Source organism: Palaemon carinicauda, chromosome 29 (genome assembly GCF_036898095.1).
Source record: "Palaemon carinicauda isolate YSFRI2023 chromosome 29, ASM3689809v2, whole genome shotgun sequence".
Lineage (NCBI taxonomy): Eukaryota > Metazoa > Arthropoda > Malacostraca > Decapoda > Palaemonidae > Palaemon > Palaemon carinicauda.
In genome coordinates, this window is record NC_090753.1 from 73,796,249 (window position 1) to 73,823,990 (window position 27,742).

The following is a 27,742-nucleotide window of genomic DNA, read 5'->3' on the forward strand; positions in this document are numbered from 1 at the left end:
TCTTGAAATATTTCATTTTGATTGTTTATTCTTCTCTTGTAGTTTATTTCCTTGTTTCCTTTCCACACTGGGCTATTTTTCCCTGTTGGAGCCCCTGGGCTTATAGCATCTTGCTTTTCCAACTAGGGTTATAGCCTAGCTTGTAATAATAATAATAATAATAATAATAATAATAATAATAATAATAATAATAATAATAATATAAATGTGGTCCACATGGTTTGGCACAGAGGCTCAGGATGCAGTTCAACACAGATGCAACTAGGAAAAAAAAACTGCATCTGAATCATGGAGTAATTGTTAAAGAGACTGGACAACAAAATGGGGGAAAGGATGTGGGAATGGGCTTCAACTAGAGGGATAAAACGTTAATTCAGCTAGGATCTAGAGGGATGATGTGAAGACCCTTAAATAAAGCCCAGACGGCAAACCAGCATTCCTCTACGGCAATGGCCAATGCAAGGTACACACGAGGGTGGTTTATTCCTTAATACAGTAAATGGTTTAACCAGATTATTGAGCTGATATATTTTACCAAAATAGTCATGCTCCTGTATTTCTATATATAGCATCTCAAGTAAGTTTGTATAATTCTAATAGTCAAGCCTTCTCCATCATGAGGCTCAATACTACACAGAATTCTAGAAGTTTCATACCAACTGTGAACCAGTTGTGGAATGATCTTCCTAATCGGGTGGTTGAATAGGGAGAACTTCAAAAGTTTAAGCTTGCAGAAAATGTTTTTACAATGAACAGGCTGACATAAATCTTTTTAGTTTATATATAAAAGATGTTTTAATGTTGTTACTGTTCTTAAAATATTTTGTTTCAATTGTTCATAACTTCTCATAGAGTTTATTTATTTCCTTATTTTCTTTCCTCACTGGACTATTTTTCCCTGTTGGAGCACTTGGGCTTATAGCATCTTGCTTTTCCAACTAGGGTTATAGCTTAGCTAGTAATAATAATAATAATCATAATAAGAAAGAAAAAACCGATAATGAAACAAAACATTAGAGGGAAGGAAAGAGACTAACCTTTCTAATCTCAAAAAGTCCAGCTCCAGTACCAACGTCATCTTCTTTCAGGTCCTCGGTGATATTGACAATCTTTGCTCCACAAGCCCTAGAAATCCTGTGATTATCAGCCTTCTTCACCCTGCGAATACACGTAACGTTTGCCTTGGCCAAGTAGTGCTGTGCTAGATCAGACACACCTCGCTCTGTGATGACTACGTCCGGTTGGAAAGATATGATGTCTTCACACATGGACTTTATGCTTTCTTCTTCCATTTCTAGCAACTAAAAGGGAGAAAATAAGCTGTTAAATGTATAGTAAAAAATGTTATTTTCATTAGTAAAATAAATTTTTGAATATACTTACCCGATGATCATGTAGCTGTCAACTCCGTTGCCCGACAGAAATCTACGGACGGGATACGCCAGCGATCGCTATACAAGAGGGGGGTGTACTCACCAGCGCCATCTGTGGTCAGGTACTCCAGTACTTCTTGTCAACACCACCTCAATTTTTTCCTCGGTCCACTGGTTCTCTATGGGGAGGAAGGGTGGGTCAATTAAATCATGATCATCGGGTAAGTATATTCAAAAATTTATTTTACTAATGAAAATAACATTTTTCAATATTAATCTTACCCGATGATCATGTAGCTGATTCACACCCAGGGGGGTGGGTGAAAACCAGTATACATGTTAATCAAGAAGCTAAGTATCCCGTATTTCATTTTTATTAGTTATTCAAAATAACAAATAAAATCTATAAGTACCTGGTAAGGAAGTCGACTTGAACCATTACTCTGCCTTTAAAAAGTACGTCTTCCTTACTGAGCGCAGCGGTCCTCTTAGGATGCTGAACGACTCTTAGGTGCTGAAGTATAAAGGGCTGCAACCCATACTAAAGGACCTCATCACAACCTCTAACCTAGGCGCTTCTCAAGAAAGAATTGACCACCCGCCAAATCAACTAGGATGCGGAAGGCTTCTTAGCCGACCGTACAACCCAAAACAACAATAAAAGTATTCAAGAGAAAGGTTAAAAAGGTTATGGGATTATGGGAATGTAGTGGTTGAGCCCTCACCTACTACTGCACTCGCTGCTACGAATGGTCCCAGGGTGTAGCAGTTCTCGTAAAGAGACTGGACATCTTTGAGATAGAATGATGCAAACACTGACTTGCTCCTCCAATAGGTTGCATCCATAATAGTCTGCAGAGAACGGTTCTGTTTGAAGGCCACTGAAGTAGCCACAGCTCTCACTTCATGTGTCCTTACCTTCAGCAAAGCAAGGTCTTCTTCCTTCATATGAGAATGAGCTTCTCTAATCAGAAGCCTTATGTAGTAAGAAACTGCGTTCTTAGACATAGGCAGTGAAGGTTTCTTAATAGCACACCATAAGGCCTCCGATTGTCCTCGCAAGGGTTTTGACCTTTTAAGATAGTACTTAAGAGCTCTGACAGGGCAAAGTACTCTCTCCCGCTCGTTACCCACCATGTTGGAAAGGCTAGGTATTTCGAACGATTTAGGCCAAGGACGTGAAGGAAGCTCGTTTTTAGCCAAAAAACCGAGCTGCAAGGAACATGTAGCCGTTTCAGATGCGAAACCTATGTTCCTGCTGAAGGCGTGAATCTCACTTACTCTTTTGGCTGTTGCAAGGCAAACGAGGAAAAGAGTTTTTAGAGTGAGGTCCTTGAAAGAGGCTGACTGGAGAGGTTCAAATCTTTATGACATAAGGAACCTTAGGACCACGTCTAGATTCCAGCCTGGAGTGGACAATCTACGTACTTTAGAGGTCTCAAAAGACCTAAGGATGTCCTGCAGATCTTTGTTGGTGGAAAGATCCAAGCCTCTGTGGCGGAAAACCGCTGCCAACATACTTCTGTAACCCTTGATAGTAGGAGCTGATAGAGATCTAACATTCCTTAGATGTAACAGGAAGTCAGCAACTTGGGTTACAGTGGTACTGGTAGAGGAAACTGCATTGGCTCTGCACCAGCTTCGGAAGACTTCCCACTTAGATTGATAGACTCTGCGAGTGGATATCCTCCTTGCTCTGGCAATCGCTCTGGCTGCCTCCTTCGAAAAGCCTCTAGCTCTTGAGAGTCTTTCGATAGTCTGAAGGCAGTCAGACGAAGAGCGTGGAGGCTTGGGTGTACCTTCTTTACGTGAGGTTGACGTAGAAGGTCCACTCTTAGAGGGAGAGTCCTGGGAAAGTCGACCAGCCATTGCAGTACCTCTGTGAACCATTCTCTTGCAGGCCAAAGGGGAGCAACCAACGTCAGCCGTGTCCCTTTGTGAGAGACGAACTTCTGAAGGACCCTGTTGATGATCTTGAACAGCGGGAATGCATACAGGTCGAGGTGGGACCAGTCCAGCAGAAAGGCATCCACGTGAACTGCTGCCGGGTCTGGGATCGGGGAACAGTACAAAGGGAGCCTCTTGGTCATCGAGGTAGCGAACAGATCTATAGTTGGCTGACCCCACAGGGCCCAAAGTCTGTTGCAAACGTTCTTGTGAAGGGTCCACTCTGTGGGGATGACTTGACCCTTCCGGCTGAGGCGATCTGCTGTAACATTCATATCGCCCTGAATGAACCTCGTTACCAGCGTGAGCTTTCGACTTTTTGACCAAATGAGGAGGTCCCTTGCGATCTCGAACAGCTTCCTCGAATGAGTCCCTCCCTGCTTGGAGATGTACGCCAAGGCTGTGGTGTTGTCGGAGTTCACCTCCACCACCTTGTTTAGCTGGAGGGACTTGAAGTTCATTAAGGCCAGATGAACCGCCAACAACTCCTTGCAATTGATATGAAGCATTTCCTGTTCCTGGTTCCATGTCCCCGAGCATTCCTGTCCGTCCAATGTCGCGCCCCAGCCCGAGTCTGATGCGTCCGAGAAGAGATGATGGTCGGGGGTCTGAACAGCTAACGAGAGACCCTCCTTGAGAAGAATGCTGTTCTTCCACCACGTTAGAGTAGCCCTCATCTCTTTGGAAACAAGAATTGAGACCGCCTCGAGCGTCATATCCTTGTTCCAGTGAGCTGCCAGATGGTACTGCAGGGGGCGGAGGTGGAGTCTCCCTAACTCGATGAACAGGGCTAGCGAAGAAAGAGTCCCTGTTAGACTCATCCACTGCCTCACCGAGCATCGGTTCCTCCTCAGCATGCTCAGGATGCATTCCAGGGCTTGGTTGATTCTTGGGGCCGACGGAAAAGCCCGAAAAGCTCGACTCTGAATCTCCATACCCAGGTAAACGATGGTCTGGGAAGGGACGAGCTGGGACTTCTCTAAATTGACCAAGAGGCCCAGTTCCTTGGTCAAATCCAAAGTCCATCTGAGACTCTCCAGACAGCGACGACTTGTGGGAGCTCTTAAAAGCCAGTCGTCTAAATAAAGGGAGGCTCTGATGTCTGCCAAGTGAAGGAATTTCGCAATATTCCTCATCAGTCGCGTAAACACAAGAGGTGCCGTGCTCAGGCCAAAGCACAGGGCTTGGAACTGGTACACAACCTCTCCAAAGACGAATCTCAGAAAAGGTTGGGAGTCTGGATGGATGGGAACGTGAAAGTAGGCGTCTTTCAGATCTAACGAGACCATCCAGTCCTCCTGCCTGACCGCTGCTAGGACCGACTTTGTCGTCTCCATTGTGAACGTCTGCTTGGTGACATAAGCATTGAGCGCACTGACGTCCAGCACCGGTCTCCAACCTCCTGTCTTCTTGGCCACCAGGAAGAGACGGTTGTAAAAGCCCGGGGATTGATGGTCCCGAACTATCACCACTGCCTCCTTCTGTAGCAGGAGCGACACCTCTTGTTGTAACGCTAGCCTCTTGTCCTTCTCCTTGTAGTTGGGAGAGAGGTTGATGGGAGATGTGGTCAGAGGGGGATTGCGGCAGAACGGAATTCTGTATCCCTCCCTTAGCCACTTGACAGACTGAGCGTCTGCACCTCGGTTCTCCCAGGCTTGCCAGAAGGTCTTGAGTCTGGTTCCTACAGCTGTCTGGAGAGGAAGGAAGTCAAAGCTTTTTTTCGTGGACTTGGCACCTTTCTTGGACTTGCCCCGGTGACTGTCAGCACGGGTACTTTCTCTACTGGAGGCTCTGCCACGAAAGGGCGGAATGAATCTGGTAGCAGGTGTATCAGCCACAGGGGTGCGGTAAGATCTCGGCACGGAAGGTAAGGTTTTAGCCTTACGTGCTGAAGAAGCCATGAGGTCATGCGTATCTTTCTGGATAAGAGCCGCAGCCATCCCTTTGATTAACTCCTCTGGAAACAGGAACTTGGAGAGAGGAGCAAACAGTAACTCTGACCTCTGGCAAGGGGTGATACCAGTCGATAAGAAGGAGCATAGATGTTCCCTTTTCTTGAGGACTCCTGAGACAAAAATAGAAACAAGTTCGCCAGAACCATCGCGAATTGCTTTGTCCATACTGGACATGATAAGCATGGCCGAGTCTTTGTCAGAAGGAGCCGTCTTCCTGCTTAAGGCCCCCAGGCACCAATCGAGAAAGTTAAAAATTTCGAAGGCGCGAAAGACTCCCTTCATCAAGTGGTCCAGATCAGAAAAGGTCCAGCTGACCTTCGAGCGCCTCATAGCCGACCTGCGGGGAGAGTCAACCAAACTTGAGAAGTCGGCCTGGGCAGAGGCAGGGACCCCCAAGCCAGGTTCCTCTCCCGTGGCATACCAGACGCCCGACTTAGAAGCCAGTTTAGGAGGAGGAAACACAAAAGAGGTCCTTCCTAGTTGCTGCTTGGACTGCAACCAATCCCCTAAAACCCTCAAAGCTCTCCTTGAAGATCTGGCGAGGACAAGCTTGGTGTAGGCAGACGTAGTAGGCTGCATGCCTTGAGAAAACTCGGAGGGAGGAGAACGAGGGGTTGCAGACACGAAGTGTTCAGGGTACAACTCTCTGAACAGAGCCAGGACCTTGCGAAAGTCTAAGGAAGGCGGCAAAGACTTGTGTCCTTCCACATCAGATGTAGGATCACCCAGGTGAGCAGCTTCATCCTCAGAAACCTCATCGCCTGAGAGTTGAGTAGCGAGAGGTAAAGGTAGCGTGGCAGGCTGAATGGTTGAATCCTGCAGAACGGGTGCATGCGAACTAGCGGATCCATCATCATGTCTCTGCTGAAAAGACTGAGGGCTGGCAATGACAAAGGCAGAGGGCTGTAGTGAGGGAGGTTCTGCGGTGGTCTGAGGAGCAAGCGAAGTGGTCAGAAGCGAATGCTGGAAGGCATGAGGCTCATGCTGCATGGGATGAGGCTCATGCTGCGAAGAATGCGGCTGCTGCATGGTAAGAGGCTCGTGCTGCATGCATTGAGGAGGCTGCCTCATAGCATGAGGCTCCTGCCTCAAGGGTTGCTCCTGCCTCAATGGTTGAGGAGGTTGCTGCGCAGAGAGAGGCTCCTGCCTCAAGGGTTGAGGAGGTTGCCGCATAGCATGAGGCTGCTGCCTCATGGGTAGAGGAGGTTGCCGCATAGCATGAGGCTCCTGCCTCAAGGGTTGAGGAGGTTGCCGCATAGCATGAGGCTCCTGCCTCATGGGTAGAGGAGGTTGCTGCATAGTGCTGGTACCTGGCAACTCCCGATGCGGCAGCTCACGCATGGAAGCAGGAGGAGCCTCAAGAACATGCGTCTGGCAGGAAGGACTGCGCAGAGGTGGAGGAGCGCTCGCAGGAGGAGGGGTGTTAACCTTCTCTGCCTTATACTCCTGCATCAAAGCCGCAAGCTGAGACTGCATCGTCTGCAGCAACCAATAAATCAAATTAATTCCAAAAGCTATCTAAGCTAAGGGAAAATCTTCCTGTATAGCGAAGGCTAAATTTTAGAGCAAATACTTCACCAAAACCGTGAACAAAGACTCCAAAATCAACAGCGTATCCATGTAGGTCTTGCCGGCGGCACGACAGAGGAAAAATTGAGGTGGTGTTGACAAGAAGTACAGGAGTACCTGACCACAGATGGCGCTGGTGAGTACACCCCCCTCTTGTATAGCGATCGCTGGCGTATCCCGTCCGTAGATTTCTGTCGGGCAACGGAGTTGACAGCTACATGATCATCGGGTAAGGTTAATATTGAAAATACTATCTTACTATCAAGAGATCCGACAAGAAATATGACAGGATATCTTTATCAATTCTAGATCTGAATGCAGAAGTTTGTCTTCAAAATACCCTTGTGAAGTCCATTTCTTCAGTGATTTCAACATCTGTTTGCGACTCTCCCTTCTTGAATTCCAGGGCACAATCCAGGAGGATGATGCGAGGGTTTTCAATCCTCCTCCTCATTTTCTGGTGGGTGATATCTTTGTTCACCATTATGCCATCCAGAACGCAACATTCTTCAATTGTTCCACCGATCACCTGAAGAGAAATTTAAAGTCATTGGAAGAAGGAATAATCTTAAATTACCTATACAGTATATAAAATACCACCTAACATTCGGTAATAGTGTATTAAAAACAATCTTTCCTGGCCTCAATGAAATCACAAATCAGAATAAAACTATGACCTATCATTATCAGAACTCGGAAAGATTAATAATGCAACAAGAAAGTGTCTTATGCTAAAAGGAACTTATGGTTTTATTGCTTTCAATCTAAAGTTAAATTCCTTTTAATCTTCTACTTTCCTGTTCCTGGATCCTTTCTTCTACCTTGGTTTCAAATCTCTGAACTTTCAACCTCAGAGTACAAATGACTCAAATTCTATAAATTTGAGCCTAAGTCATTCACGAGTTTGCAAATAGCACAGCCCATATGCATTGAGTTTAGTAACCTATATAATCTTCTGAATGGATGAATTTGCAACAACAAAACCAGCCTATTTAACATGAAAAGCATATGCCATCTCTGCATATTAGGCGATTCAGGTTTTATATGGTTTCATAATTAATTTGAAATTATAAATGTTGCTAAAATATACAAAGAAATTGATATCTTTACCAGAAAATTATTGCAGCAATTTAGATATCTTAATATGAACCACTGCACAATAATTATAAAAAAAAAAAAAACTTAAATGCTGTACGTCAAAATGAATATTGTACCCATGAGGGTAATGAGGCTGCACACCTAGAATATATGAATAAGGTAAAAAATTTATAGATACCTTACAATTATAAGGATGACTAAACTCCTCTTTTTATTATTAAATAAAACTAATAATCTAAACTTCAAAGGAGTACTTTCTACAGACTAGATCCTACATAAAAAATCTTGGAAAGATTGTAAAAGAAAAAAAAAATTAAAAACAGAAAAATCACAGAATTGAAACTTACCAGCAAAGGAAGTATAAATTTAACAGGTTTCAAAAGGAAAAATGATATTTTAATTATAAAATAAATTTTTGAATATACTTACCCGGTGAATATATAATAGCTGACGTCTCCGGCGGCTCGACAGAAAAACACAAAAACTCGCGAGCGATCGCTATGAAGGTTGCGGGTGTGCCCACCAGCGCCAACTATCGGCCAGATACCGCATATACATGTAAACAGCTCCAATTCTTCTCATCCCGCTGGGTCTCTATCGGGGAGGAAGGGGGGGCCTTTAATTTATATATTCACCGGGTAAGTATATTCAAAAATTTATTTTATAATTAAAATATCATTTTTAAATATTTAACTTAGCCGGTGAATATATAATAGCTGATTCACACCCATGGTGGTGGGTAGAGACCAGAATTAATAAAGTTTACAGTGTATATGCTTAGAGTTTTTGACAGTTATATCATAACAAAACCCAAATATATATAGGTACCTGGTAAGGAAGTTGACTTAGACGATTACTCTACCTTGTTAGTCTGTCTTCCTCACGAAGCCCAGCGATCCTCTTAGGATGCTGAAAGACTCCCAGGAGCTGAAGTATCAAGGGCTGCAACCCATACAACAGGACCTCATCAAACCCCTAATCTGGGCGCTCTCAAGAAATGACATTTGACCACCCGCCAAATCAACCAGGATGCGAAAGGCTTCTTAGCCTTCCATACAACCCAAAAACAAGATTAAAAACATTTCAAGAGACAGATTAAAAGGATATTGGAATTAAGGGAATGTAGTGGTAGAACCCTCACCCACTACTGCACTCGCTGCAACGAATGGACCCAGTGTGTAGCAGTCCTCGTAAAGAGTCTGGACATCTTTTAAGTAAAATGACGCGAATACCGACTTGCTTCTCCAAAAGGTCGCGTCCATAATACTTTGCAGAGATCTATTTTGCTTAAAGGCCACGGAAGTTGCTATAGCTCTTACTTCGTGCGTCTTAACCTTAAGCAAGCATCGGTCTTTTTCATTCAAGTGAGAATGAGCCTCTCGTATTAAAAATAAGATAAAATATGACAAAGCATTCTTTGACATAGGCAATGATGGTTTCTTAACTGAGCACCATAATGCCTCAGATCCACCTCGTAAGGACTTAGTACGAGCTAAGTAGAACTTAAGAGCTCTAACTGGACACAGCACTCTTTCAAGTTCGTTGCCTACGATTTCTGACAGGCAAGGTATATCAAAGGACTTAGGCCAAGGACGAGAAGGCAGTTCATTTTTGGCCAGGAAACCAAGTTGAAGTGAACATGTGGCTTTTTCTGTAGAAAAGCCGATGTTCTTACTGAAGGCATGAAGTTCACTGACCCTTTTAGCCGAAGCCAAGCACACTAGGAAAAGCGTCTTGAGGGTGAGATCCTTCAGGGAGGCTGAATGTAATGGCTCAAACCTGTCTGACATGAGGAACCTTAGGACCACGTCTAAGTTCCATCCAGGAGTTGTCAAACGACGTTCCTTAGAGGTCTCGAAAGACTTAAGGAGATCTTGGAGATCTTTATTGTTGGAAAGATCTAAGCCTCTATGACGAAAGACCGAAGCCAACATGCTCCTGTAGCCCTTAATCGTGGGAGCTGAGAGGGAGCGAACATTTCTCAGATGTAAAAGAAAATCTGCGATTTGGGCTACAGAGGTACTGGAAGAGGACACAGATGCTGACTTGCACCAGTCTCGAAAGACTTCCCACTTCGACTGGTATACTCTGATGGTAGAAGCTCTCCTAGCTCTCGTAATCGCACTGGCTGCCTCCTTCGAAAAGCCTCGAGCACTTGAGAATCTCTCGATAGTCTGAAGGCAGCCAGACGAAGCGCGGGGAGGCTTTGATGAACATTCTTTACGTGGGGCTGACATAAGAAATCTACCCTTAGAAGAAGACTTCTTGGAATGTCTACCAGCCATTGAAGTACCTCGGTGAACCACTCTCTCGCGGGCCAGAGGGGAGCAACCAACGTCAACCTTGTCCCTTCGTGAGAGGCGAACTTCTGCAGTACCTTGTTGACTATCTTGAATGGTGGGAATGCATATAAGTCCAGATGAGACCAATCCAGTAGAAACGCGTCTATGTGGATCGCCTCTGGATCTGGGACTGGTGAGCAATAGATCGGTAACCTTTTGGTCAACGAGGTGGCAAAGAGGTCCATGGTGGGTTGACCCCAAGTCGCCCAAAGACTCTTGCACACGTCCTTGTGGAGGGTCCATTCCGTGGGTATCACCTGACCCCTCCGACTGAGACAGTCTGCCAAGACGTTCAAGTCCCCCTGGATGAATCTCGTCAACAGGGAGATGCCTCGATTTCTTGACCATATGAGAAGGTCCCTTGCGATCTCGTACAGCGTGTGGGAGTGTGTGCCTCCTTGCTTGGAGATGTACGCCAAAGCTGTGGTGTTGTCTGAGTTGACCTCTACCACTTTGTTTCGAAGAATGCTTTCGAATTTCATCAAGGGCAAGTGGACTGCTAATAGCTCCTTGCCGTTGATGTGCATGCTCTTCTGACTTGAGGTCCACAGACCCGAGCATTCCCGACCGTCCAGGGTCGCACCCCAACCCAAATCCGACGCGTCTGAGAACAACACGTGGTTTGGGTTCTTGACTGCTAGGGATAGTCCCTCTCTCAGACTGATATTGCTGTCCCACCATTCCAGGCATGCCTTTACTGGTTCGGAGACTGGGATTGATACCGTCTCTAACGTCTTGTCCTTGTTCCAGTGAAAGGCTAGATGGAACTGGAGAGGCCGAAGGTGTAGTCTCCCTAGCGAAACAAACTGCTCCAGGGATGAGAGAGTCCCTACGAGACTCATCCAACTCCTGACTGAACAACGTTCTCTTTTCAGCATTAGTTGGAGTTTGAGCAGGGCTTGTTCTATTCGGGTGGCAGACGGAAAAGCCCGAAAAACTGGACTGCGAATCTCCATCCCCAAATATAGAATAGTCTGGGATGGGATCAGTTGGGACTTTTCTAGGTTGACCAAAAGTCCCAAATCCTTGGCCAGACCCAACGTCCAATGTAGATCCTGCAGACAGCGATGACTGGACGATGCTCTGAGAAGCCAGTCATCCAAGAACAGGGAGGCTCGGATTCCCGATAGATGGAGGAATTTTGCCACATTCCTCATGAGCCTCGTAAACACGAGAGGAGCAGGACTGAGGCCAAAGCACAGGGCTCAAAACTGGTACACCACATTCCTGTAAACAAACCTCAGAAACGGTTGGGAATCCGGGTGTATAGGAATGTGGAAATACGCATCTCGTAGGTCGAGAGAGACCATCCAGTCTCCCTCTCTGACCGCTGCTAAGACGGACTTCGTGGTCTCCATCGTGAATTTTGTTTTTGTAACAAAAACGTTGAGCGCACTGACGTCTAGCACCAGCCTCCAACCTCCTGTATGCTTTGGGACTAGGAAGAGACGGTTGTAAAACCCCGGTGATTGAAGGTCCGAGACTTTCACCACCGCTCCCTTCTCTAGCAACAGACACACTTCTTGATTTAGGGCTTGTCTCTTTGACTCCTCTCGGTACCTGGGAGAGAGGTCTATGGGAGTTGTTACTAGAGGAGGTTTGCGTACAAATGGTATTTTGTACCCCTCTCTGAGCAACAGAACAGACTCTTGGTCTGCACCCCTCTTCTCCCAGGCCTGCCAGAAGCTCTTCAATCTGGCACCTACCGCAGTCTGAGGCTGTGGGCAGTCAGACTCTGCCACGGGAGGACTTGGCTCCTCTCTTCTTACCTCTCTTTCCCTCGGCACGAGAACTTCCCCTTCTGGGAGCTCTGCCACGAAAGGGCGGGATAAATCTAGACGCAGGAGTCTCGATCCTGGGTCTCACAGCAAAGGATGAAGAAGGAGCCCCTTTGCGAGCAGAGGACTCCATCAGGTCATGGGTATCCTTCTGCACAAGCGAAGCAGCTATATCCTTAACCAGCTGTTGTGGAAACAAGGCCGCTGATAAGGGAGCATAGAGCAGTTCCGATCTCTGACAGGGAGTAACTCCTGCCGAAAGGAAAGAGCAAAGGGTTTCTCTCTTCTTTAAGACTCCCGACGTAAAGGTGGAGGCGAGCTCATTGGAGCCATCGCGGATGGCTTTATCCATACAGGACATGATAAGTAAGGAAACATCTTGGTCGGCAGACGAGATCTTCCTACTTAAAGCTCCTAATGACCAGTCAAGAAAGTTAAACACTTCAAAGGCTCTGTATACGCCTTTAAGCAGATGGTCAAGGTCCGAGGAGGACCAACAAATCTTCGAGCGTCTCATGGCCAGGCGACGGGGAGAGTCTACGAGGCTTGAGAAGTCACCCTGGGCAGAGGCAGGGACTCCCAAGCCGAGAACTTCTCCCGTGTTATACCAGACGCTCGATCTAGAAGCAAGCTTAGAAGGAGGGAAGGCAAAGGCCGTCTTTCCCAAACTCCTCCTGGTATCCAACCAGTCGCCTAGAAGACGTAAAGCCCTCTTAGAAGAGCGAGAAAGCACTAGCTTAGTAAAGGCTGGCTTGGTAGCAGCTAAACCTAGAGCAAACTCAGACGGAGGCGAATGAGGAGCAACAGCAACAAAGTGATCTGGAAAAAGATCCTTGAAAATCACCATGATCTTCTTGAAATCCATCGAAGGAGGAACCGCCTTAGGTTCATCTACATCTGAAGGATTATCATCAGGATGAGGATCAGCAACGTCCTCATCTGAAGGAGCTTCGTCCGATAACTGCTGAGTCTCAAGCAAGGGAGAGACCTGCCTTGGTGGCAATGCTTGACAAGCAGAGTCCACACGCACAGGAGCATCAGTAGCAGTCCAGGACGCTACGTCATGTTACTGCTTAACAGACTGACTAGCAACAACAACAGGAGCGGGAGGACGCTCGACGTCAACTCGAGACTGCCTTGACTGCCTAGATTGAGCAGTCAAAACAACTCTTGACTGCGGTGCTTGACGCTCAACGTCAAAACAAGTCAACTTCGCTGGTTAGCGAACGTCCTGAACGTCAACAAGAGCATGCGGCAGCGGCTGAACGTCCACAAGCGGCTGAAAGTCAACACGGGACTGCATCGAGTGAGGCTCTACAAAACGTGACTGACGTGACTTTGTAACGTCAACGTCAACAGGACGAGCAAAGGCTCGTTTGGGCGGCTCACGGCCAGGATCTCGATCAGCTAAGCGGCGAGGATCATCGTGAACCTTTTCAGCAGAATAGTCCTCCATAAGAGAGGCAAGCTTATTCTGCATGTCTTGCAGTACAACCCATTTAGGATCAACGGGAATGGGTGCGGTAAGAGACGAGGGTAACGTCTGTGACTGCAAAACATTGCCTACACTAAGACTCTCGGAGCCTGTGTTACGCTTCTGTTTAGGCGGCGAGCAGTCTTCCGATGACTGCACAGGGTCAGAGCTGTCCCAATGGCTACAACCAGGACGCTGGACCTGTCCTGAAGGGACTGACTTTCGCTTTAAGGGTCTCGAAACCTTGCTCCACGGTTTCTTACGCGATAAGCATTCGGATGACGAGGAGAAAACCCTCTCGCTCGTCTTATGGTAGGGGCGGTCTTGACGAGACACGCCTGAAACCATAGAGGGAACGTCTGTTCGTTGGTTAAAGCCTCTCGAACCCATAAGTCCTACGACATTACTTCTCCCTGGGGCTTGGGAGCTTGCAAGAGGTCTCGGACTAGGCGAACGACAGGCACGAACAGACGAACCCTCGGTCGCAACACTGATAACACTTTGCGCACTAATCACTTTCCCACGATTTTCTAATGTGGCACTCTGACACTTTAACTCTTTTACGTCCGCCATGAGTTGATTACGGTCCGTAGCTAACGACTCAACTCTCTCGCCCAAAGCATGAATGGCACGTAACATATCCCGCATTGATGGTTCCTGAGTGCTAGTAGAGGGTTCAGGCACAACTACTACTGGGGAAGGATTAGGTTCAGGGGCATGGGAGGAGGAAAATTCTAACGATCTAGAGGAACTTCTCCTCACCCTATCTCTCTCTAGCTTACGAGAATACTTGTCAAACTCAAGCCAATCGAATTCCGAAAGGCCCACGCACTCATCACACCGATCTCCTAATTGACAGGTTTTACCCCGACAATTAGAACACACAGTATGTGGGTCGAGAGAGGCCTTTGGAAGACGCTTATTGCAATCCCTAGCATTACATTTACGAAATCTAGGAATTGGAGAAGGGTCAGCCATTTTGAAAAGTCAAAGAAAGTCCAAAAAACAATCCAAAGTCATCAACAATTAAATATATCCAAAAAAGAGTTCAAGAGTTTAAGTTGAAGATAAAACACCTGCACTGCGAAAGCTCAAACCAAAAGGAAGTACTTCACCAAGACTGTTGAAAAACTCCAGGTTAACAGCGAGTAATGGAACACCTTGTCGATCAGACCGACAGAGAAGAATTGGAGCTGTTTACATGTATATGCGGTATCTGGCCGATAGTTGGCGCTGGTGGGCACACCCGCAACCTTCATAGCGATCGCTCGCGAGTTTTTGTGTTTTTCTGTCGAGCCGCCGGAGACGTCAGCTATTATATATTCACTGGCTAAGTTAAATATTTAAAATTACATATCTATATGATTTTATAGCCTCTTTTTAATGTAAAATAAATCCAATGCTGTACCAGTAAAAAGAAGAGAGAGAGAGAGAGAGAGAGGAGAGAGAGAGAGGAGAGAGAGAGAGAGAGAGAGAGAGAGAGAGAGAGAGAGAGAGAGAGAGAATGTTTATGACGGTATACAGATGAGTGGGAAAGGGTCATTGGAAACACATGAAAAGTAGAGGGCAGGTAGCAATACAACATTGAAATTCTATGGTACAGTGTAGGGACATTTATTGCCGTCTAAAGTGTGCTACAAATGCACATATCAAAAGTACCAACAAGGATACATGACCTGAAGTTCCTTAAAGTTAACTATGAAACATTAAGATTCATTAACTCACTTCTCAAGGGGCCGGCCGGCTATGACATCCCTGTCGAAATACAATGTCACAGTTAACCAGGAGTAAAAGCATCACACAGGGTTTCATTCAGGTACTGCTAAACTGTTAGGGATAGATGGAAATTCAAATTTTGCAAGTATAAACTATTGCACACACATCAATACTTCAGCGGGCCACGTCGTGGGTGTTGCAAATAAAAAACGAGCAATTACATGACCAAGAAAGCGTTACTATATTTTTTAAGAGCATTAACCTGACAAAACTTTATAAACTTCCTGGAGTGGACAATTACCCTTCTCATCACAATTATGGGAAATTTCAAATTAAAAAAAGCACCTTTCCATCATAATTATAGCCCATTTCATCTATTTGCAAGTCCACAAGTAGCCCTAAAATTAGATACAACACTGTATCTACCATGTTAGATAATAAAGAAAGGTTGCATTTGCAAGGTTATGAATAAGGTACAATAAATTCAGAACACAACACACAAGTTATTTATCAAAAACTAAAACCAGATTAGCAATACAAGACAAATCATGGATTTTTTTCACAAAATCCTACCCTATGATATATTTGATATACCTAATTGGAGCCCTTGGGCTTATAGCATCCTCCTTTTCCAAGTAGGGTGGTAATTTAGCAATTAATAATAGTAAAAATAATAATAATAGGAAAAATTATGGGAGAGCATTAAGTGGCTAAAGAAATAATGAGACAAGCTTAACCCTTTTACCCCCAGAGGACGTACTGGTACTGTACGTTTCTCAAAACTCATCCCTTTACCCCCATGGACGTACCGGTACGTCCTTGCAAAAAAATGCTATTTATATTTTTTTTTTCATATTTTGGATAATATTTTGAAAAAATTCAGGCATTTTCCAAGAGAATGAGACCAACCTGACCTCTCTAAGACAAAAATTAAGGATGTTAGAGCTATCTAAAAAACATATATTGCAAAATGTGCTTGAAAAAAAAATAGCCCCTGGGGGTTAAGGGTTGCAAAGTTCCAAATAGCCTGGGGGTTTGTTTGTTTGTTATGATTCAATGCATTCCAAGCTTTTCCGTAATCAAGTTTCTGACTATCATTTCTTCTGGAAAATGCATAATCCAATTAAATTGTAAGGTCATTATCTAAAAATAAAATAAGGGAAAGGAAGTAGGCTGAAAGTACAGTAAAAGTTTGGAAGCCCAAACAATGTTCTTACTCAAAATGTTTTAATCCTATGTGGTTGACTACAGTTTTTAATAATATTTTCAATCTATTCCATGCTCTTTTTCTTTTATAGTATCAGAGAGAGAGAGAGAGAGAGAGAGAGAGAGAGAGAGAGTGTGTGTGTGTGTGTGTGTTTCACCATAAAACACACTCAGATACAAACACAGTACTGCATTAGGTAGCTCATCCATCTATCCTTATGTGATCTTCATAGACATGCATGGCCTAAAATTTCATTAGGAAAAGTTAATAAAAACAAAAGACAAACTCAAACGTAATTAGTAAGCCCCTCTCAAATCAAACCCTATTTTTTACCTTTTCAATTCTGGCCCACTTCTTCAAATCAATTTCCTTATACCCATCCTTCTCCGTAGTAATTGTCCGGACTGCCTTGAGAGCAATGGAGCAGGCCATATCTGCATACTGGCCCAAGAACTTTGTACCAATGCAAGACTTCAGGACATCGATCACCTGCTGCTCATTATTCAGGTCAACTGGGACGCTGTCATGATAAATTAAGTATTGTACTCCTTAAAGTTATTTCACACCAATAAGCTTAAAGTATAGGTATATAGAATCATGGGAATAATTTAAATTTCAGAAAAAAATAGTTTTCTTAACATCAAAGAATAAAAATTAAAACTTATTGTACTCCTTAAAGTTATTTCACACAATAAGCTTAAAGTATAGGTATATAGAATCATGGAAATAATTTAAATTTCAGAAAAAAATAGTTTTCTTAACATCAAAGAATAAAAATTAAAACTTATTGTACTCCTTAAAGTTATTTCACACAATAAGCTTAAAGTATAGGTATATAGAATCATGGAAATAATTTAAATTTCAGAAAAATAGTTTCCTTGACATCAAAAAAATAAAAAAATGAAAACTGGGCTGAAATTTTTCATTGAGGGCTATACAGTATATTCTTTACATATGGCATCATACCTACCTAAGAGCAAAGGTTTCAGGTTTAATATAAGACAATGGCCTAAAAAAAGTTCCTAGGTGCTATAAAAAGCCTGAAGGACTTTTTACTTTCAAAAATCTAAGGACTGATGATCACCTGGGAAATATTCTTTACTACTAACATCCAAAGATTGATTGATTTAAAGTTTTCAGGCATCCTGACATCTAAGGTCATTGACGCCGGAACATCCAAAGAATGATCTAATATATACACTACAGTACCCGAGATTTTGCCATTAATATTCTAGTAATAATTGTAGCAATTTTTTATACCAACACTCCTCATCATTCTGGTTTTTGTAAACACTGGGTACAGAAGATAAAGAAACTATTGGGAACAAAAGAAAATGTCATTAGGCCATAGCTGAAGATCTTGTCATCATCACGTGCAGTGATGGCAGTGATGAATGAATCAGAGAGAGCAGTAATTTCCATGATTGTCCTACTCTAGTAGGTAAGGAAGTATAGGATAAGCAAAAAGGATTGCATAGGTTTAGGAACCTTTGGCGTGTGGACGCAGCAGGTGTGGTCCGAGCATCCTTATCTTAAGCTTCTGTTGAGGAGACCTAAGCTTAAGCCCCTTTAGTTATAAGGCAAACCTAATTCGTGAGAATGTGTTGGGGATTGCAACCTTTCCTCTTCCAATACGGTTGCTTCATGACTGAAGGGGAAAGCTGTCTCACAACTCTGGAGTCCTTCTAACCGGAACATCTTTTTGAACAAGCCTGTTTACATAATAATGGTTGATGTGCGGGGACCTGCCTCAAGGCAAGAATCTTTAACAGGTGCTGGCTCAAGGTCTCACTGTGCAAAGTTGACACTATTCTGGATATTGTGTGTGTTGCCTATTGAAGTTTTAGAGAAATTACGACATGAAAAACTAAAGGGAGGTTCTCGCCGCATAGAAGGAAATTCGTCTCTAACTCCCGCTGGGAGGAGATGCAGAAAAGTAAAAATCTCGTAAGTTTCCTTGAGGAGAAAAATATCTCTCCCATTGGGAGGAAATCCACTCACTACAGTACTTACGTGGTGATTCCTTTGAACACCTCTCGACTAGGCAAGAGGGACAAGAAGGATGTGTGCTAAGTCTGCCTGGCTCATAAGGATGCCACAATAGTCGCTATCCTGTCATGGCCAAGAATATAAATACCGAGATTTACAAGACACAAGCATTCACTCATAAATTGGAGATAATGAACAGTCACTCAATTGACCGTGAATAAAGGAAAAACGCAAGTCAAGAGCACTAAACACTAAAAGGGTAAGCAGGATGTACACAAAAGGCTTGATCTTAGAGAGGAAGCGAGAGCAGAACCTCTTCACTTCGCAACCAGAAGTGTTGTGGGGATAAGATGTGAGCAAGAGCGCAAAAGTCATCTTGCTCCGTGCGCATGAGCTATGGTTGCCCAACAACAAAGCATCGTACAATCAAACAGAAAATTTTTGATTGGCCACTCATTGAAAACATGATTAACAGTAACCCTATATAAATGACTCAAAAGTTTGCATCTGCATAAGAATAAACACAATTTTCAACATGCGCAAGATGAGAATGAAGATGTAAATGACTACTGAGGTCACCAACTCCATAAAGATAAAATCAAATCTGAACCAGATGAGAACAAAGATGTAAAAAGCACAAAATGGAAAACAAGTGTAATTTCTGGGCTCAACCTGTGTAGCTCTGTGAAATGCTCCTTATAGCACCATTTCTAAGGTATAAATACTGCTAAATATACCAGAGAAAAAAGTTGCATGGAATGCCAGGAATATACCCAGCTCGCTCACCCTTATAGGGTGTCGGTATAGCAACTGGGGCGTGTTAAAACCACTATCAGAAGTCCCTTACCAAATAGTCTTCTCCTTCCTCAACATACCCCGTTATGAGGTGCCATTCTACATCCGACTACTGTACTGCCCGCTATTATGCCTACTGCACCCCCCCCCCCCACCACTACCACTACCTACGCATCTCCCAACATTCCTTCTATAGCAACGTGATACCAACATGCGTTCTTGTGTTCGGAACCTTTATTGTGTGTTTAGTAATGCCAAAATAAGTGTTTTGAATCTTCCAGATAGATGAAATGTACGGCTACGAATGATAAAAACTACGAGAACATACATACCACAACTGTTCGTAGAGGGCATTAATAGCATCCTCAAGGGCCTGACTAAAGGCCTGGATGATGACAACGGGATGCATCTTGTGCTGCAAATACTGCTCTGCCACGGTTAGCATTTCACCCGCGAGAATCACAACGCTTGTTGTCCCATCACCCACCTGTAAAGTTGATGAATCTTGATTTCAACAAAACATTAGATGGCATGCGTCTCTCACATGAAAAAAATAGGAAAAAAAATCTTACAGCTACTGAATTAAACCTTTTACCCCCAAAGGACGTACTGGTACGTTTCACAAAACCAATCCCTTTACCCCCATGGACGTACCGGTACGTCCTTGCAAAAAAATGCTATAAAATTTTTTTTTTTCATATTTTTGATAATTTATTGAAAAAGTTCAGGCATTTTCCAAGAGAATGAGACCAACCTGACCTCTCTATGACAAAAATTAAGGCTGTTAGAGCAATTTTAAAAAAATGATATTTTAATTATAAAATAAATTTTTGAATATACTTACCCGGTGAATATATAATAGCTGCTGCTCCAGCGGCTCGACAGAAAAACACACAAAAACTCGCGAGCGATCGCTATGAAGGTTGCGGGTGTGCCCACCAGCGCCAACTATCGGCCAGATACCGCATATGCATGTAAACAAGCCTCAATTCTTCTCGTCCCGCTGCGTCTCTATTGGTGGAGGAAGGGAGGGCCTTTAATTTATATATTCACCGGGTAAGTATATTCAAAAATTTATTTTATAATTAAAATATCATTTTTAAATATTTAACTTAGCCGGTGTATATATAATAGCTGATTCACACCCATGGTGGTGGGTAGAGACCAGAGTTAATTAAGTTTTACAGCGTATATGCTTAGAGTTTTTGACAGTTATAACATAACAAAACCCAAATATATAGGTACCTGGTAAGGAAGTTGACTTAGACGATTACTCTGCCTTGTTAGTCTGTCTTCCTCACGAAGCCCCAGCCATCCTCTTAGGATGCTGAAAGACTCCCAGGAGCTGAAGTATCAAGGGCTGCAACCCATACAACAGGACCTCATCAAACCCCTAATCTGGGCGCTCTCAAGAAAAGACTTTGACCACCCGCCAAATCAACCAGGATGCGAAAGGCTTCTTAGCCTTCCGTACAACCCAAAAAAACAAGATTAAAAACATTTCAAGAGACAGATTAAAAAGGATATTGGAATTAGGGTAATGTGTGTGGTAGAACCCTCACCCACTACTGCACTCGCTGCAACGAATGGACCCAGTGTGTAGCAGTCCTCGTAAAGAGTCTGGACATCTTTTAAGTAAAATGACGCGAATACTGACTTGCTTCTCCAAAAGGTCGCGTCCATAATACTTTGCAGAGATCTATTTTGCTTGAAGGCCACGGAGGTTGCTATAGCTCTTACTTCGTGCGTCTTAAACCTTAAGCAAACATCGGTCTTTCTCATTCAAGTGAGAATGAGCCTCTCGTATTAAAAATCTGATAAAATATGACAAAGCATTCTCTGACATAGGCAATGATGGTTTCTTAACTGAGCACCATAATGCCTCAGATCTACCTCGTAAGGAGTTAGTACGGGCTAAGTAGAACTTAAGAGCTCTAACAGGGACATGAGCACTCTTTCCAGTTCGTTGCCTACGATCTCTGATAAGCAAGGAATATCAAAAGATTTAGGCCAAGGATGAGAAGGCAGTTCATTTTTGGCCAGGAAACCAAGTTGAAGTGAACAAGTGGCTTTTTCTGTAGAAAAGCCGATGTTCTTACTGAAGGCATGAAGTTCACTGACCCTTTTAGCCGAAGCTAAGCACACTAGGAAAAGTGTCTTGAGGGTGAGATCCTTCAGGGAGGCTGAATGTAATGGCTCAAACCTGTCTGACATGAGGAACCTTAGGACCACGTCTAAGTTCCATCTAGGAGTTGCCAAACGACGTTCCTTAGAGGTCTCGAAAGACCTAAGGAGATCTTGGAGATCTTTATTGTTGGAAAGATCTAAGCCTCTATGACGAAAGACCGAAGCCAACATGCTCCTGTAGCCCTTAATCGTTGGAGCTGAGAGGGAGCGAACATTTCTCAGATGTAAAAGAAAATCTGCGATTTGGGCTACAGAGGTACTGGACGAGGACACAGATGCTGACTTGCACCAGTCTCGAAAGACTTCCCACTTCGACTGGTATACTCTAATGGTAGAAGCTCTCCTCGCTCTTGCAATCGCACTGGCTGCCTCCTTCGAAAAGCCTCGAGCTCTTGAGTCTCTCTCGATAGTCTGAAGGCAGTCAGACGAAGAGCGGGGGAGGCTTTGATGAACATTCTTTACGTGGGGCTGACGTAATAGATCTACCCTTAGAGGAAGACTTCTTGGAAAGTCTACCAGCCATCGAAGTACCTCGGTGAACCACTCTCTCGCGGGCCAGAGGGGAGCAACCAACGTCAACCTTGTCCCTTCGTGAGAGGCGAACTTCTGCAGTACCTTGTTGACAATCTTGAATGGTGGGAATGCATATAGCCTAAGTCCAGATGAGACCAATCTAGTAGAAATGCATCTATGTGTATTGCTTCTGGATCTGGGACTGGAGAGCAATAGATTGGAAGTCTCTTGGTCATCGAGGTGGCAAAGAGGTCTATGGTGGGTTGACCCCAAGTCGCCCAGACTCTTGCACACGTCCTTGTGGAGGGTCCATTCCGTGGGAATCACCTGACCCCTCCGACTGAGACAGTCTGCCAAGACGTTCAAGTAGCCCTGGATAAATCTCGTTAACAGGGAGATGCCTCGATTTCTTGACCAAATGAGCAGGTCCCTTGCGATCTCGTACAGCGTGAAGGAGTGTGTGCCTCCTTGCTTGGAGATGTACGACAAAGCTGTGGTATTGTCGGAGTTGACCTCTACCACTTTGTTTCGAAGGAGACTTTCGAATTTCATCAAGGCCAAGTGGACTGCCAATAGCTCCCTGCCGTTGATGTGCATGCTCTTCTGACTTGAGGTCCACAGACCTGAGCATTCCCGACCGTCCAGGGTCGCACCCCAACCCAAATCCGACGCGTCTGAGAACAATACGTGGTTTGGGTTCTGAACTGCTAGGGATAGTCCCTCTCTCAGACTGATATTGCTGTTCCACCATTCCAGGCATGCCTTTACTGGTTCGGAGACCGGGATTGATACCGTCTCTAACGTCTTGTCCTTGTTCCAGTGAAAGGCTAGATGGAACTGGAGAGGCCGAAGGTGTAGTCTTCCTAGCGAGACAAACTGCTCCAGGGATGATTGAGTTCCTACGAGACTCATCCAATTCCTGACTGAGCACCGTTCTCTCTTCAGCATTAGTTGGACTTCAAGCAGGGCTTGATCTATTCGGGTGGCAGACGGAAAAGCCCGAAAAACTGGACTGCGAATCTCCATCCCTAAATATAGAATAGTTTGGGATGGGATCAGCTGGGACTTTTCTAGGTTGACCAAAAGTCCCAATTCCTTGGTCAGATCCAACGTCCAATGAAGATCCTGCAGACAGCGATGACTGGACGATGCCCTGAGAAGCCAGTCGTCCAAGTACAGGGAGGCTCGGATTCCCGATAAATGGAGGAATTTTGCCACATTCCTCATGAGCCTCGTAAACACGAGAGGAGCAGGACTGAGGCCAAAGCACAGGGCCCGAAACTGGTATACCACATACCTGAAAACAAACCTCAGAAACGGTTGGGAATCTGGGTGTATAGGAATGTGGAAGTACGCATCTCGTAGGTCGAGAGAGATCATCCAGTCTCCCTTTCTGACCGCTGCTAAGACGGACTTCGTGGTCTCCATAGTGAACTTTGTTTTCGTAACAAAAACGTTGAGCGCACTGACGTCTAGCACCGGTCTCCAACCTCCTGTCTTCTTTGGGACTAGGAAGAGACGGTTGTAAAACCCCGGTGATTGAAGGTCCGAGACTTTCACCACCGCTCCCTTCTCTAGCAACAGAGACACTTCTTGGTTTAGGGCTTGTCTCTTTGACTCCTCTCGGTACCTGGGAGAGAGGTCTATGGGAGTTGTCACTAGAGGAGGTTTGCGTACAAACGGAATTTTGTACCCCTCTCTGAGCAACCGGACAGACTCTTGGTCTGCGCCCCTCTTCTCCCAGGCCTGCCAGAAGCTCTTCAATCTGGCTCCTACCGCTGTCTGAGGCTGTGGGCAGTCAGACTCTGCCACGTGAGGACTTGGCTCCTCTCTTCTTACCTCTCTTTCCCTCGGCACGAGCGCTTCCCCTGCTGGGAGCTCTGCCACGAAAGGGCGGGATAAATCTGGATGCCGGAGTCTCGATCCTGGGTCTTACAGCAAAGGATGTAGAAGGAGTCCCTTTGCGAGCAGAGGACGCCATCAAGTCATGGGTGTCCTTCTGCACAAGCGAAGAAGCTATATCCTTAACTAATTGTTGCGGAAACAATGACGTTGATAAGGGAGCAAAGAGCAGTTCTGATCTCTGACAGGGAGTAACTCCTGGCGAAAGAAAAGAGCAAAGGGAATCTCGCTTCTTTAAGACTCCCGACGTAAAAGTGGAGGCAAGCTCATTGGAACCATCGCGGATGGCTTTTTCCATACATGACATGATAAGTAAGGAAACATCTCTGTCAGCAGACGAGATTTTCCTACTTAAAGCTCCTAATGACCAGTCAAGGAAGTTGAATACTTCAAAGGCCCTGTATACGCCTTTAAGCAGATGGTCAAGGTCCGAGGAGGACCAACTAATCTTCGAGCGTCTCATGGCTAGGCGGCGGGGAGAGTCTACGAGGCTTGAGAAGTCACCCTGGGCAGAGGCAGGGACTCCCAAGCCGAGAACTTCTCCCGTGGCATACCAGACGCTCGATCTAGACGAGAGCTTTGAAGGAGGGAAGGCAAAGGCCGTCTTCCCCAAACTCCTCCTGGTATCCAACCAGTCGCCTAAAAGTCGTAAAGCCCTCTTGGAAGAGCGAGAAAGCACTAGCTTAGTAAAGGCTGGCATGTTAGCAGGTAAGCCTAGAGCAAACTCAGACGGTGGCGAACGAGGAGCAACGGTAACAAAGTGATCGGGAAAAAGCTCCTTGAAAATTAACATGACTTTCTTAAAATCCATCGAAGGAGGAACCGTCCTAGGTTCGTCTACATCTGAAGGATGATCATCATGATGAGGATCAGCAACGTCCTCATCTGAAGGATCTTCGTCCGACAACTGCTGAGTAACAAGCAAAGGGGTTGGCAATGCTTGACACGCAGAGTCCACACGCACTGGTGCATCAGTAGCAGTCCAGGACACTACGTCATGTAACTGCTTAACAGCCTGACTGTCAACAACAACAGGAGCGGGAAGACGCTCGACGTCAACTTGAGACTGCCTTGACTGCCTAGACTGAGCAGTCAAAACAACTCTTGACTGCGGTGTTTGACGCTCAGCGTCAAAACAAGTCAACTCCGCTGGTTGGCGAACGTCCTGAACGTCAACAAGAGCATTAGGAAGCGGCTGAACGTCCATATGCGGCTGAAAGTCAACACGGGACTGCATCGAGTGAGGCTCTACAAAGCGTGACTGACGTAACTTAGTAACGCCAACGTCAACAGGACGAGCAAAGGCTCGTTTTGGCGGCTGAAGGCCAGGATCTCGATTAGCTAAGCGGCGAGGATCATCGTGAACCTTTTCAGCAGAATAGTCTTCCATAAGGGAGGCGAGCTTGATCTGTATGTCTTGCAGTACAACCCATTTAGGATCAACGGGAATGGGTGCGGTAAACGACGAGGGTAACGCCTTGAGACTGCAAAACCTTGCCTATACCAAGACTCTCGGAGCCTGTGTAACGTTTCTGCTTAGGCGGCGAGCAGTCTTCCGATGACTGCAAAGGGTCAGAGCTGTCCCAATGGCTACAACCAGGACGCTGGACCTGTCCTGAAGGGACCGACTTTCGCTTCAAGGGCCTTGAAACCTTGCTCCACGGTTTCTTATGCGAAAAGCCTTCGGATGACGAGGAGAAAATGGTCTCTCTCGTCTTATGGTAGGGGCGGTCTTGATGAGACACGCCTGTTACCATAGAGGGAACGTCTGTTCGCTGATCAAGGCCTCTCGAACCCATAAGTCGTACGACACTACTTCTCCCCTGGGCTTGGGAGCTTGCAAGAGGTCCCGGACTAGGCGAACGACAGGCACGAACAGACGAACCCTCGGTCGCAACACTGAAAACACTTTGCGCACTAATCACTTTCCCACGATTTTCCGCTGTGGCACTCTGACACTTTAGCTCTTTAACGTCAGCCATGAGTTGATTACGATCTGTAGCTAACGACTCAACTCTTTCGCCCAAAGCATGAATGGCACGTAACATATCCCGCATTGATGGTTCCTGGGTGCTAGTAGAGGGTTCAGGCACAACTACTACAGGGGAAGGATTAGGTTCAGGGGCATGGGGAGAGGTTAAATCTACCGATCTAGAGGAACTTCTCCTCACCCTATCTCTCTCTAGCTTACGAGAATACTTGTCATATTCGAGCCAATCGAATTCCCAAAGGCCCACGCACTCCTCACACCGATCTCCTAATTGACAGGTTTTACCCCGACAATTAGAACACACAGTATGTGGGTCGAGAGAGGCCTTCGGAAGACGCCTATTGCAATACCTAGCATTACACTTACGAAATCTAGGAATTTGAGAAGGGTCAGCCATTTTGAAAAAGTCAAAGAAAGTCCAAAAAACAATCCAAAGTCATCAACAATTAAATCTGTCCAAAAAAGAGTTCAAGAGTTTAAGTTGAGGATAAAACACCTGCACTGCGAAAGCTCAAACCAAAATGAAGTACTTCACCAAGTCTGTTGAAAAACTCCAGGTTATACAGCGAGTAAGGGTACGTCTTGTCGACAGAGAAGAATTGAGGCTTGTTTACATGCATATGCGGTATCTGGCCGATAGTTGGCGCTGGTGGGCACACCCGCAACCTTCATAGCGATCGCTCGCGAGTTTCTGTGTGTTTTTCTGTCGAGCCGCTGGAGCAGCAGCTATTATATATTCACCGGCTAAGTTAAATATTTAAAAATATACTGCAAAATGTGCTGGGAAAAAAAAACCCCCTGGGGGTTAAGGGTTGGAAATTTCCAAAGGGTTAAAGGAAATATCATTAACAATTATATAGGTTCTGAGCATATGAAAAAATTAACTTAAGAGACATAATCATTTAAACAGAGGCAAAATGTAACATTCAAATGGCAACTAGTGGGATGGCTTCTCAAGTGCAGTGCTTAATAAGAATTCCACATCAAGCATTTAATGACAACATATAAAAGACAATTAACATGTTTTAAAAAATTACTTATGCTACCTAAATATGACTTATTATCCATTATCTTTGAGTCATCCAGTTTAAAGCAAAATTCTACCAGTTACATACAATTCGATGTAAACCTCCAATTTCATGTCAAATTGATTAAGTGATTACTGTATTATTACTTGCTAAGCTACAACCCTAGTTGGAAGAGCAGGATGCTATAAGCCTATGGGCTCCAAAAGGGAAATTAGCCCAGTGAGGAAAGGAAACAAGGAAAAATAAAATATTCTAAGAACAATACAATAAATATTTCCTACATATACTATAAAAACTTTAACAAAACAAGAGGAAGAGAAATAAGATAGAATAGTGTACCCGAGTGTACCCTCAAACAAGAGAACTCTAATCTAAGACAGTGAAAAACCACAGATGCTATGGCACTACCCTAGACTAGAGAACAATTGTTTAATTTTGGAGTGTCCTTCTCCTAGACGAGCCCAAGGAAGTGTGTCAATCACAAGGATTGCACAGATTTTCATAAATTCAGTGTTCCTATACATGCTGTCAAAGCAAGAGCCCCTGTCCTCCACCATGAGCGGGAAAATCTTGACCGACCGACCATAAAAGGATTCCTCACCTCTTCGTCCTGTGTCTTGGCAATTTCAATGAGGTGTTTGGCGGCCGGGTGTTGCACGGTGATCTCTCGCAAGATGGCATTTCCATCGTTGGTCATGACTATACTCCCCATGGGGTCCATTAACATCTTCAACATGGATCTTGGGCCTAGGCATGTTCTAATGACATCCGCCATGCTCTGAAAAATTAGAGTTTACAATTAACTATTAAATGCAGTCAGGAAATATGCCGAAAGAGTAAGTTTTAAGCCAATAATCCCACTGGAGAACTCCATAGAAA

At 44.8% G+C, this 27,742-nt stretch overlaps 1 protein-coding gene across 1 annotated transcript in view; it reads right to left on the reverse strand.

Annotated features, from left to right (window-relative positions):
* LOC137622828 (T-complex protein 1 subunit gamma-like) overlaps nucleotides 1-27,742 on the reverse strand; it is a 65,887-nt gene that overhangs the window by 33,044 nt on the left and 5,101 nt on the right. The window contains exons 3-7 of the mRNA XM_068353408.1: nucleotides 27,465-27,641; nucleotides 19,576-19,730; nucleotides 16,793-16,979; nucleotides 7,185-7,373; nucleotides 1,038-1,301 (exon numbers count right to left, since the gene is read on the reverse strand). Of these exons, the coding sequence (XP_068209509.1) occupies nucleotides 1,038-1,301; nucleotides 7,185-7,373; nucleotides 16,793-16,979; nucleotides 19,576-19,730; nucleotides 27,465-27,641 (972 nt within the window). The remainder of the gene's footprint in view (nucleotides 1-1,037; nucleotides 1,302-7,184; nucleotides 7,374-16,792; nucleotides 16,980-19,575; nucleotides 19,731-27,464; nucleotides 27,642-27,742) is intronic.